Source organism: Schistocerca americana, chromosome 1 (genome assembly GCF_021461395.2).
Source record: "Schistocerca americana isolate TAMUIC-IGC-003095 chromosome 1, iqSchAmer2.1, whole genome shotgun sequence".
Lineage (NCBI taxonomy): Eukaryota > Metazoa > Arthropoda > Insecta > Orthoptera > Acrididae > Schistocerca > Schistocerca americana.
In genome coordinates, this window is record NC_060119.1 from 690,075,230 (window position 1) to 690,089,028 (window position 13,799).

The 13,799-nt window shown below is 34.8% G+C and overlaps 1 protein-coding gene across 6 annotated transcripts in view; it reads left to right on the plus strand.

Moving 5' to 3' along the window:
- Positions 1 to 13,799, plus strand: part of LOC124609172 — a 754,237-nt gene that overhangs the window by 718,827 nt on the left and 21,611 nt on the right. For all 6 annotated transcript variants that reach the window (XM_047140052.1, XM_047140049.1, XM_047140053.1 and 3 more), the window contains one exon: positions 10,076 to 13,510. In XM_047140052.1, coding sequence (XP_046996008.1) covers positions 10,076 to 13,389 — 3,314 coding nt within the window. In that variant the 3' untranslated portion in view covers positions 13,390 to 13,510. The remainder of the gene's footprint in view (positions 1 to 10,075; positions 13,511 to 13,799) is intronic.

Below are 13,799 nucleotides of genomic sequence, written 5' to 3' on the forward strand. Positions count from 1 at the left end.
AGAGAAAGAAGTGTTGAGGAGTAAACGGGCCCATTAAAAAATGGTAGTGAATGTTGCATGCAACTGTTCACTTTTACGCCTATGGTCCTGTGTTGGCACTCTTGTGTTATGAGTGTGTAATGTGAGAGGACACAATTGCCTTCCCCTTCTTTTCACTCAAGTAATACACCACAAGAAATTAATACAAAAAAGACATTTATTACATCAGATGGTGATATACAAAGTGTTGTGCTAACTGCAGAGCTTACTAGGGTGAGACAAACATCTGCTCATGGACCAGATGCAGTTTCAGAGCTTTAGAGATGGAGCAGATTATACTGGACAGGTTGACCTGGTCAGCTGCAAAATGCAGTGATAAATTGCACAAGGAGTGGCAAAACTGACAGCACTAAACAGCTAGCCTGCTGTAAGTCAGGTATTAAACCAGTGCCCTTCATCAAAGGGCATATGTGCACTCGCTTGTGTGCACTCCCCCCTCCCCACACACACACACACATACACACACACACACCAGTCAAGTTGTAGCATTTGGAGAAAAGAGTGTCTCTGTACTCCGATAAAGAATACAAGTTTGACAGCTGAGTTACACTAATCAGCACTTTTTTTTATATGATAGCCCATCTACTAAATTTCTCTTCATGTTTCGTTTAGTGTTTTATAATGCAATGACTGATTAAACAGGTTTCTTCTATTTTTTAAGACTAATTTGGGTCATGACGTGTGACATTATGAGTAGAATGAGTGTGGATCCTTAATGTGACATTCTGAATGTCATACCCACTTGAAATTTGAAGGAAAAAAAATACAATCAAGTTCCACTGGAAAATTATAAGGAGAGCAAAGAAACTAGACTACAATGTAAACTTTAGAGACTTGACTGTAGTGCAATTGTGATGGCAGACTTACATTTGAATTCAGATACATTGTGAGTATGATATCCTGCTGAATTTTGCCTTTGTTTATATTCTAAACTCCATTGACTTGACAGAAAAACTTAGCTTAAAGGAATGATATATAATGCTTTGTAATCTGAACAAGTTATTCATGAAAACGTAGCCGGATGTGGAGCTGCAATTATTTTACAGTAAATCTGGAATTTATAACTGTACGTAACAAATGCAGTTATAATTTTGTTCCCATTCTACTATTTTTATAAAATTATACTGCTTAGATTCAATATATATACATCTGACAAAATTCATTAGAGAGCCAGACATTCATATTAACGCAATGTAATTCCATATTTTTGAGATTTGCAAGAAATGCTTTATGCCAGATGTCACATTTGATGAGACACACATCATGTGAAATTTTGTTTCTAAACTTACTTCATTACTAGTGTATGATGGATAATGGTGTATGATGGATAGTATGAAGTCATTTATATGTTATCACCAAGTGTTAAATGAAATGTATTTCCCATAATTGTCTGGGACATTTTTAAGGAAAATATGTGCATCTATATGGAACTGCAGAATAGGTTACTGAATATTTTGAAAGAGAAACTTAAGTTTTTTGCCTGTTATATGGAAGAGCATGTTGTGCTGTCATATTTACTTTAATAAATGCAAGCATGATCTGACTGAGTTGCATCATACAATGTAATTTGAGATCAGAGTTTAATGCCATTGTTTGACCAAAAATTGTTTTATGAATTTCAATGTTCACTTTTCACTCTACTTTCAAGAGTTAATTTACTTAGAATTGTGATATATATATTTAGTTTCATTGCTAAACAACTATAATTTTTGGGTTTTTAGTTTTAGAAAAGTGGTTACTGAGGATGGACAACATGAAATTTTATCTTTGGTCATACTAGAGCTCATTGCTAGCTGTATGGTAGTAAAGATGACTGTAACACAGTTGCCATTATAAATTTTAAAGATACATTTTTATAAATGTAATATCCATGGAAGGAAATTCAAATTCATGGTATTTCAAGCAGTATGAGCTGTTGTTTACAGACCAGAATTTTAATTTAATGAAGAAAATTACATTTTACCATGGATTGTGTGTAAGAAATGTGATCTTTTTAATAATTGTGATTGCTGATTGCTTATGTAATCCTTTTGAGCATGAGTGTTGAAATGGCAAATCTTGAATGAATCAGTTTGGTTAATTCCTTTAAAATAGCTTTATAATATAAGATACAGGGATGAGTTTAATTGTTGTCAGCTTAGAATATTGAAATTGTATTCCTATAACATGTTTTATCACTTTTCGTGTTGCTAAACAGAATTCCCATTTCACTGATTAAATAAGCCACCCTTGTCTACACAGGCAAGTCCTCAACACACAGACTTATTTTCTTACATAAAATGTACTGATTTGAAAATTATTCAGATAACTCTTTTAGTACTCTTGACTAGAATTTTAGAAATGTAATAGATACAGTTCTAGTTTCTGAATTGAATATACTGCTTACAATGTATGATTTAGCTTTCTCCAAAGGAGCTTACTCATTTCTGTTTTGCCTACATATCAAAATGCAATTCTTTTTATCAGAGACACTGTAACATAAGATATTTAGTAATTTCACATATTTATAAATTCCTGGTAGTCCATGCAAGTTTACCATCTGATGATTTAGCATCGTTCATTTTCCGGAGAAAAAAGACTGAACCGTGGACTGCATGTAAGAAAAACAAAATGGTCTTGTGTTGAGCAAAGTATGTCTAGGGCATGAGTAGAACATCCCATTATTCATTCATCATGTGTACAGTTATCATCGACATCATGCATAACATCATCTTTGTCGGATTGTTGGCAGGGTTGCTACTCAGGAGAAAGTTGAAAACTACAAATATCTCCTGCTGATTAGTATGTCTTTCATTTCATGATAATATTTTAAGTTCATGCAAATTTATTGTAATGCTTTCTCAAATGTAATTCGTTATAATGGCAATTTGAGTGGATATTCCTGTCAATGACTGACGTAATTACTTGGTGTATTTTTGCACAAAAAATTTCACTGGTTTACATTCCAACATTGTAATTCCCCAACAGTCTTTATTTTTTAAGTTTTTATCCCTTCATTCATAGAGTATAACTCTGATTCTAGATGATCACATCTGGAAACACTGTATCCAGGTACTGGATAAATTACACCCACTGTCAGTGACAAGGCCGATGCTTTCAGTTTTATTTCGTCATTATTGCAAAAAATTATCACACAGTTTCCTTTCACTTTGTTATATCTCTGACGCATTCAGTGTTTTCCCTTTTACATTCAACTAGTGTTTTAATTTCTGTTGCTTCTTGCTCTATGCAGGGCAGGGGGACAATTACAGATATGCCTCTCTCAATACTGTTTGCAGGACCAGGAGACAATTATAGATATGCCTCACCCAAGATAGTCTTGCTTTTAATCATGTTCTTAGTGCTTTCAAATACAGCAATTATTTTTATAATATCATTCTATATATTTCCATATTTCAAGTAATTTATGCCACATTGATAGGTCAAAGTTTTTTTGGAACCGTATTTATGAGATATAAATCCTTACAAATTAACTTTTTGCAACACCCAAACTTTTATAAAAATAAAATGCATGTTTATCTAATACCTCCTCAACTTTCTGATGCAGTACTCAGCATACACAATTTACCATTACATGGCATAACAGGCAGAGGGTGTATATATTGTTGCTCATGGGTTTAGGTTACAAAAATCAAGTGATATGATATAGTGATTAAGGCACTTTGGCTGGAGGGTTGGCTCCAAATTCTCACGCTGTTTTACTTTTATTTTTCTCTTGTTTCTCTAAATCACATAAAGCACATGTTAATATGGTTTCTTTCAAAATGACATAGGTACTTTTTCATACTCAACCTAATGTAATCTAAGCTTGTGCTGTGAATTTAATATCCTCTTTACCCTACAGATAGAATGTTAAACTGTAACTTCCCTTTCATGTAGTTGCAAAAATAATGTTTTTCAATATTTAATTCATTTTGAGTTTTTCAGTTGGATTAGCATAGAAATTGAATGGTTAAAATTTTTACTTTGCTTACAGATTTCAACCACATTTTGTTTCACATTTCCCTTATTACGTGTTGAAGGTTTACAAGTTTATAAAAATCATGTTGTTGTTTTGTATATAGACCACAGTATATAGACTATCTTTTTATCATCATAATAAAATAAGTTCATCTGTCTCAGATTTCATTATAATCTTCTACCCTTCACATATATTTCTTAACACCTCTGAATTGTCATTTACATTGACAATGTGTTTAGATTACATTCATTTAAAAATTTAAACTTCCAGCTTTCTCCAGTTAATTGTTTAATTGTCAATGACCAACTGTCTAAAATTTTTGGACATTTGTCTTGAAATTTTTTGATTTTGATGTCTGCCATCTCCTCTTGTTTTCATTACTGAGTCATGCATGTCAGATCTCTTTTCCTTTTTCATAATTATCAGTTTTATTGCTTAATCTGACAGATACTGAAAAGATATTTTTTGTTTTTCTTTACACTATAGACACATTTGTTTTCAGACATGTCACAAGTGATTTTCAGTGTTTTTCCTATCAATTAATCCAACTTCTTGTAAAACCAATCCTTTTTATGGAGAGTGCAGTAATAAACTCTCACAATTTTCAGTAGGCCTATTTCTGCCAAGACCAGTTACTTGGAAATGTTATTTTTGCTTTGATGTCATTGTATTTTATCGTGACCAGCCAAGTTACCCTCAGAAATTCACTGATTTACATTGCTATATTAAATTATATAAAGTTAACCATTTTAAATTCTGTAAGCTAATCTTAAGTAATTTGCAGAATATTGTCCTTTCAGTCCAAGCTCACAAGTCCTTTAGGTCCCTTGCTCAATCTTAATAACCACATCCTCCACTTCAACAAATTCTAGTTATTACTGATTGCTCAGTTCAACATTTTGTTGACAGTCGCATATTACTTCTTATTTAGCTGCAGTTATTATTTACTGTACAATCACCCAAGGTGCTTTTATAATTTTTAATATGTTCTGTGACTTAGCATTTGATAGACAATGAAAAATATGCACTTATTTTTGTACCTACTGAGTCAGCTAACTGTTCATTGATATACCAGATGATAATAGCTTTCTTTATTAATAAAATATTTTTGACTAGAGTCCAACAATTACACAAGATTTTTTTTCCCCCCCTCCAAAATGTGCCCTTGGACTAACATATGCCAGTACAGTATCCTCTGTCAAAAGACAGTAACTGAGTATTTCAGCTTTACATTTCATTTCAGCCATTAAATATTTTCATTTTATAGTCCCTTGTATATTTAAAGCCACACTACCTCATGAACTGGCAAGTTCAGTGACCACCGTTCCACGCACTGACTTACAAAATGTACCTGCCAATTACAGGATCAACTTGTGATGAGATATTTGCATACAGTGGAACCTCGCATAGTGAGCATAACTCGTTCCAGAATCTTATTCTTAGTGCATAACACTCATTAAGCAAAACAATTTATCCCACATAAATTAATGTAAAATACAATAATGCATCCCATGCAGAAAAAGTACTAAACGTTTTATATTATTCATGCCAGTTATTCAAAGAAAATTATATGTACAGTATTATGTACTTAATTATTCATGATACAGAAGTAATTCTTTTTTACAAGGAAGCTATCTATAGCCATTTGTTTCTGGAGATGATTCAACACTTGGCGAAAATGAGACACAGCATTATCATCAAGTAAATTTGTAGCACACATTGCCACTTCTTTATTGGAGTGATGATTTTCAGTGTATGATGCAACCGATTCCCATGCTTTCAGCATTTCTCTTATTGCACCAGAAGATTGCTGCTGTGCCGTTATTGCCTCCTTCTCCTCCTCCTCCTCCTCCTCCTCTGAAGAACTCCTCTCCACATATTCCTGCTGTGAAACACACTGCAACTCCATAAGCTCTTTGGTGGTCTTCTTGGCTATGATCATCCACAAGCTCATCAGTATCATTGTTATCACTTCTAGTCCCATGCTCTTGGCCAAAGACACAGTCTCATTGACTACAGACTACACAGATACTGACTCAAATGCCTCAGAGTTGCATTCAACAATTCACTCCAGCCAAAGCTTTGTTGAAGCAGAAGTGAGAGTTCTCTCGATAACCCCTTCTCACACCTTTTTGACCATCTTGATGCAGGCAGTGATGTTGAAGTGACATTTACAAAACTATCTGAGAGTGAGATTGATAGCTTCAGTGAATTCAAAGAGTGCTTTAGTACAGAGTTCCTTAAAGTTAGAAATAATCTACTGTCCATAGGCTAGAGTAATGGAGTGGTGTTGGGAGGCAGAAAGTGGATCTTGATGAATTGAAATTCTTCAAGGAGGTGGTCTTGTAGGCCTGGAAATGGGCAGGAGCATTGTCCATAACAAGCAAGACATGAAGTGGCAGATTCATCTCAGCAAATATTTTTTCACTGAAGGACCAATCACTACATTGGTCCAATCACAAAAAAATACCACATGTCACCCAAACCTTTTTGTTGGACCTCCACATCACATTTGACCTGCTCTTCTGGACTTATTTCTTGAGGGCTCATGGAGTTTCTGAATAGTAAACAAGCAGCTGTTTAATTTTCAGATCACCACTTGCATGGGCACAAAACAGGAGTGTGAGATGGACTTTCATTGGCTTGTGACAGGGCAAAGTATCCTCCTCTACTGTTATAAAGGTACACTTCAGCATCTTTTTCCAGAATAGACCCATCTTGTTACAATCAAAAACCTGTTGCGGCAGATAATCATCAGAGTCTATGAGCATCTTGAAGTTGCTGAAGAAGTTCTCTGCTGCATTTGTGTTGGAGCTGGCTGCTTCACTATGGCTCACAATGCTGTGGACGCCAGTTCTTCTCTTAAACTGCTCGAATTACCTATGGCTTCCCTTAAACACTTCTTCAGCCACTGATGATCCTGGTGTCTTCTTAATGAGGTCAGCAAAAATTATTCTTGCATTCTCACAAATGATGTTCTCGTTGATAGTTTCACCATGCCATTGCTTTGATGTCATCCAGAATATGGAACCATTGTTTAGGTACTCTTTGTCATTCCCTTTAAAGCATCTATCTCCTTAATGTTGTCCTTGTCCTTGAGGATAGTGCATATAATTGATGTAGACCAACGAATTTATCCCTTACAACAGTTACACTACAGCAGTAATGATGCACCCAAATCATCTAAGAAATTTGCTAGATAGTGACAATTTTTGTTAAGGGTCAAAAAATAAAAGTAAATGAACTGTGAATCTATATCACTGATGTTGGTTTGGAGTATTGGAAATTTTTGTTATCAAACATGGAGGCTTTCATTGAGGTTAAACAACTGTGCTGTAAAAATCAACCTGAATGTTATGAAGAACAGTTCAAAATACCTAACAGGCTTCCTTTGATGTTTAGCACATCATAGAAGTGGTGCTGAAATGAATATCAAGTTTCTTTATTCCTTGCCAGTTAATAGAAAACACACATAGTTGCAGAGTACTGGAACGGGTTTGTGATGGGATTTAGGTTGTTGACATTATCCAGAACTTCAGTTTAGCCAAAGAGATGTCACAAAAAATATGATGAAGGCAAAGAGATGTCACAAGAAAATATGATCACCATGTTCTTGGGAGACAAGAATGTTGGAATACCTCTGTAAATATAGTCATATAAGTTACACAGAAGTATGGAGAATGTTTTGATTACAGCACCATTGCTAAGCCATGCAAATGATTCACACACATCAAATAATTTGGAGAGATTATTCAAATACTTCTAATTGGGATAAATAGATCAGGTAACTGATGTGAAGGGCAAACAATACAGTATCCATTTTTTGGTACAATTATGAAGAACTTTGCATTGTTACTGATGGATATGATTTATGAAATGAATATGCAAACAATTCTAATCCTAAATGACTTACACTGAGTTGTAGGGTACCTGTGCATTCAGTCCTGAGCATTTTCTAATTCTTACTAGGTTGCAGAGAATAGTGGGATCAGAAAGGCAGGTAAAAGTTTTCACATCATTAAATATTCTCACATCAAATATAATAGAACAGAGGGATCTTATTTTACAGGAAAGTGGCATTTAAATTTCTATTCTCATGTTGAAGAAACTAGAAGAAACTCATCTTGTTTTGCAGGAAACCATAACTTAAATTTCTAAAAACATCTTTTCAGCAAATAGCTGTGAGTCTGTTTCATACTCAGTGAAAGAAGTTTGGAAAAAAGTCAATTAGAATTGGTGACAATTACCTTCAAATACATATTGCAAGTTTATTTCTGAAATTTGATGTTAAAAGACACAACCAGGAAAATATATTTTTGGGCTTTTAAAACCTCACTGTTTGATATTTGACTAAGCATGCCAATGTTTTGTAGCTTGCAGCTACGCTATATGAATAATGTTGATATTGAACATTTTGTAGTATTTTTGAAGTTCCACTTAATTTAAATATCAAGTTAAATTCAATGGCTTGTTTGACAGTGAGGTTATTCTCCATCTTCATTTATTTTTGTTATATTAATCTATGCAAATTTAAGAGACAAATCATTCCTCAGTTTCACATTTGAATTTTTCACATCAGATGTGACTGACAGAGAAATCTATAGCAAATTCTACCAGAAGTGACATGCACAAAGTCTAAACATAAGGTAATACCTGCCTTCAGTATTTGGCTTTCTATACTTACGCCCTTTATCTTCTATTGCTCTTGCTCACATGAATGTACAGGCTGCATAACCATTATCTCTTTTGTCTTCAGTGCTGAACTGACAAAGTTATTAAATTACACATATAATCTGTATCTCTTATAAATCAATTGTTTTACAAAATATCAGTACTGAATTGGAGAACTGATCATCTGATCATTCAACAATGCATGCACACACACACATACTCTCTCTCTCTCTCTCTCTCTCTCTCTCTCTCTCTCTCTCTCTCTCTCTCTCTCTCTCTCTCTCTCTCTTTCTCACCTTTCTTGCATTTCTACTATGTAATTTCTCCATCCAATTTATCTCTCAATTGTTCCTAATGTTGACTTATACCACCTCATATGTATACTTGGGGTTCATTATTGGTGCAAGGGATCTGACAAATTTCATCAAATGTGTTCTGTATAAAGGCATAGCATTTATCAGTATCTGAATTAATCTTTAACTTCTTTTTCATATAACACTGTTTTTACAAACTAATATATTGCAACATTCTAATGTATTGCGACATTCTTCAAAGCAATTTATTCTCTCTATAACTGAATGTGTTTAGATTAATTAGAAGAATATTTCTAGGCTGCTCCATTTTATTCCACACCACTGAAGAAAATTTTAAGTTGAAAGATATATATTTTCCGTATTACAAAATAAAACTGAAGCTATGTCATATAAAAATATTTTATGCACTTGTTTAATACAGTGCTTCAATAAACTGTATCACTCATATTTCTCCTAAATACAGAGTTTATTTTTTATTTTTGGGATCAATAAGATTAATAATATACCAAACATATTATTTTGGAAATTACTTTCAGTACACAGTGTGCTTGCTGTATAAATAATTTTTAAGAATAGGCAAGGAGTTGTTGAATATTCTTCTTTAATCTTGTTTCTCCTGTGATATATAAATATGTTAATACTTATGACCTCAATCTGCTACTGGAGTACTGTGAATCTGTAATTGCTGCAAGAATTATATTGTAGTTCTTAATTTGATATAATTCATACATTTAATAACATGAGGTCTGCACCTGTTAACATAATTCTTAAAAAAATTAAGAGAACTGTGACTACCATCATTGATAGACCAATCTATAAACACTCCAGAAGTAAATAACAATATAAATGATACCTTGTGATTTATCATCATAGATATAAAGGTATTTCAGTGTCCCAGATTTAGCTTCACTAATGTAAATATCTAACTACATTATTTTGTTATAATAGAGAGACAATGAATTATTATCAGAGATAGGTTTTGGATTTTTGTTCAGATATTTTTAATTAGCTGTTTTTATTCGATGGCAAATTGCATACTAAATAAAAGGAACAGATTGTATCTTCCCTTTCTGATTTTTATTTGTTGTAGCTAGTGCCCCGTCATCAGACGAATGTGAGGCACCTGTCTCTGTCTCACATCAAGGCTATGATGAGAATGCTGCTGGGCAGTGGTATCCTTATGATCCTAATATGTCACCTGTACCTCCTTACTGGGGTCCTGAGGCCTGGTGGAGATACTATCCTGTTCCTAATTTGGAAGGACAGAAGAATTCACAAGCTCCTTCTCCGCACTACTGGGACCCATATTCAGCTATGTATGCTTACATGGCAGAAATGGCTGCATATGGTTATCCTCCTCCACCATATCCTCCAGTCTATTCACCTCATCATTTTGCTCCATCAAGACAATTTAGATACCCACATAGTGGAAGTGATTCCGATGAATGTTCTGGATATTCATCCACTGATGAAATGGCATATTATGGGGCAAATTTTGCACATGGAATTCCCCAGGGACATCCTCCAGTAATGCTTCCACACATGAATCATCCATCAGGAAATCCACGTAATGTACCAGAAGGAAACACAAATGAGATTTGTAACAATGAAAAAGAAAATATGCATAAAATTGTAACTGAACCAGAGAAGACTTCTGAGAGCATCACACCAAAATGTAATGAAGCCAATGGCAAGAAAGAATCAACCAATGAAAATGATAGTAGTAGCTCTGAAGAAGATGATACCAGTGATTCAGATACTGAGGTGGAGGATGAGAATAGAAATGAAGCAGATGAATCTGCTAAAAGTAGTAGTAACAGTCTGCAAATGATTCGGTCTGTTTCTGATATAAACGTGTATAACAATAACTCTGGTTCAGATGTTCTTTCTCATAGCTCTGAAACGAATGATGATGAAACAGAAAGGGAAGAAGATTCAGATGGAGATGATGAATTTGAAGAGGTTAGTGACAGAGGACATTATAACAATGAAGAAGAGACTTGCCTTCCACACCAGCTAAGTGTGATTTTTGAAGAAAGTGAATGCAGTGATGTAGAGTCTACTAAGCGCATTCACTCAGCTGAGAAAGCTGATGTTCGTAACTTAAGTGAAGATGGTGACAGTTCAACAGCAACACTGGATAATTGTGAAGATGACAGTGATGTTGATTATGATGCAATGGATCCTGGTTCATCAACAGTAACAGTACGTTTGCCACTAAAACTCAAATTCAGTAGATCAGAAAATGACGAAGAGGTAACAACACTGATCGTTGGAGATAGTCAGGTGAAAAGGATTCCCAAGGAAGATGAAGTTCTTGGTGACACAAAGTTAAGAGAGCTGAAACCAAATGTGAATAATAAGGCAACAGCTCAAAAAGAAGCTGATGTATCAGTAACTGTTTGTCTGACAGCACGATCTAGTTCTAATGATAAAGTAGAACAGTGGAAGCAAGATGTGGATAGACATTTTAACCAGCAAGGTGATATAACCAATAAAGAAGAATCTGAAATATCAAAGCTTTCAAGACATGGGAGTTTAGAGGATAATTTAAACAGGCAAAGGAGTGCATCAGATTTAGATGTATATGAAACTGCTGAGTCTGACTCTGATATATCTGTTTGTCTGTCACTGCCTCTGAAGAAAACAAACAACAAAAAGCCACAACCTCCAAAGTCACATATTACATCAGAGAATTTGAATAATGTATCTGAAGAGGATGATGATGATGGAAAAGTGAAGGGTGATGATAGCGACTGTGCTTTCAGTCACTGGGAAGATGATTCCAGTAGTACAAGTATTCAAACTGTAAAACTTGCTCCACATACTAAAAAACTGACTGGGTCTAATACTGATGATGAAAAGAGTAACAAGACTTCAGAAGCTAAAGGTGTAACAACAAAAGACAAAGGTGAACAAAATAGGAAGGTACAGAGCAGTAATAAAATGCAAGAAATATCAACTTGCGAACAACGATGTGACAAAGAGGATGAACATGCCATGGTTAATACTGCTAATCATGAGTTGGAAGACACAGATACAAGTGAAGATGAGAGTTCCTCTAATTCTGAGAGTATAAGTAGCGTCAGTTCCAGTAGTAGTACAAGAGAGAGGAATATATCAATAAAACCAAAAGAAAAAGTTGAAAGTCCTGCAACAAACTATTTTTCTGAGAGAAACAGTAAATCAGAAAATACAAATAATAATGACAGCAGTGACATAAAAGATAAGATACTTAATATTGTTACTGATAGTAAAATTATTTCCAATAATGAAACTTTTAACAAATTAGAAACTTCCCAAACACAGCCAAAAACTGCCAGTGGGACACATAGAGATAATCAGAGAAGAGACTCCACAGAAACAAATAGTCAAGGAGGAAATGAGATGAGAACCAGTAATTCAAAATCTCAGGAAGAAAGTGAAGAAGATGATTCAGGAGTAACATCTGACTTAAGTCGTCCCATATCGGATGCAGACACAGAGTCTGAATTAAATTTAAATGAGTTACAACTGTTAAGCAAATGTCAGAGAGCAGCTACACATTCTCGTCTTTTCAAACTTCTCCAGGATGAATGTGGGAAAGAAGATGAAGAAAATGATGAGGATGATGAAAAAGCAGAAGATTTACACACAGAATCAGTTGGAACCCTGAAATCAAGGAAAGATCAACTTACACTACCACTGCGTCAGAATAGTTCAAGTGATCCAGATAGTCTATCATCTTCTTCAGGCATTGGGTCTCCTGCTTCTCCAACTATTACTGATCGTTTAGTTAAAGAGCTTATACGAAGCTTGTTGCAAAAGAAAAAAGGTAAACGTCTGAAGAAATTACCTCTGGCAAAACTACACGCAGCTGCACTACGTATACTGCAAGAAGATATGGATCCATATGACACAGTCAGTTCCCCTGGTTCAGAAGAAAGCAATGGGTTTTGCTTGCCTTCAAACCAATCTTGTTTTCAGACTCAACATTCCATTAATTATAATAATAATAATGCCAACACTGCCAATAGCAACATTGCCAACCCACTGATGCCCCCAACACATGCCATGTATGGTGCAAATTATTATGATTATTGCAATTATTATGATTCTTGGGGAAATCAAAATGCATATTATGGAACTGACCAAACTTTTGAATATGATGTTGTTCCTTCAAAAGCATTTAAGCTTTTACAAGAACACACCCAACCGCATGGTTTCAGCACAGGTCTCATAAATGGACTGTGGGCTAAGTGTCCCAGGATACCAAGCTCAAAAAACCTTCCAAAGGATCTTGCGTCAGCAGAGACTTCAAAAGAGAACAAGACTGGGTCTCAGAGTGATCCCCTACCTGAAGCTCCTGTAATTCCAGAAAATGAGTCCAGTGCAGAGACCCCTGCCTCAGCCCAAGCTTCATGATGTGAAAGAGATGAGACAGGCAGACTGTGAACAGAGGGTGATCACTTGTTCAAACGTTCGAGCTTTTGGTAGACATTTGAGATGTCTGTAGCAGGTCGACCAGCTGGGTCATACCCAGGAGGTACTCGGCATCACCCTCTTTTATAAATTTTGTGACTTTAGTCTTCTAATAATTTTGATGCGTACTGTAGTTAATCACTTATTAATTATTTCTTGGTAATTTTGATCTGCATTTTAAAATTTTTGTTAGACGTAATCTGGATTTGAAAAGCATATGAACTTTGTCTCTCTGGAGTAAACTCCACCTTTCAGAAATGAAAAAAAGAGAAAAAAAGGGGAGCTTTTTAATGTGGAGCAAAACTTTTATTTATTAAGACACACAATTACTGTTTTAGAGTTCCTTCTAAAAT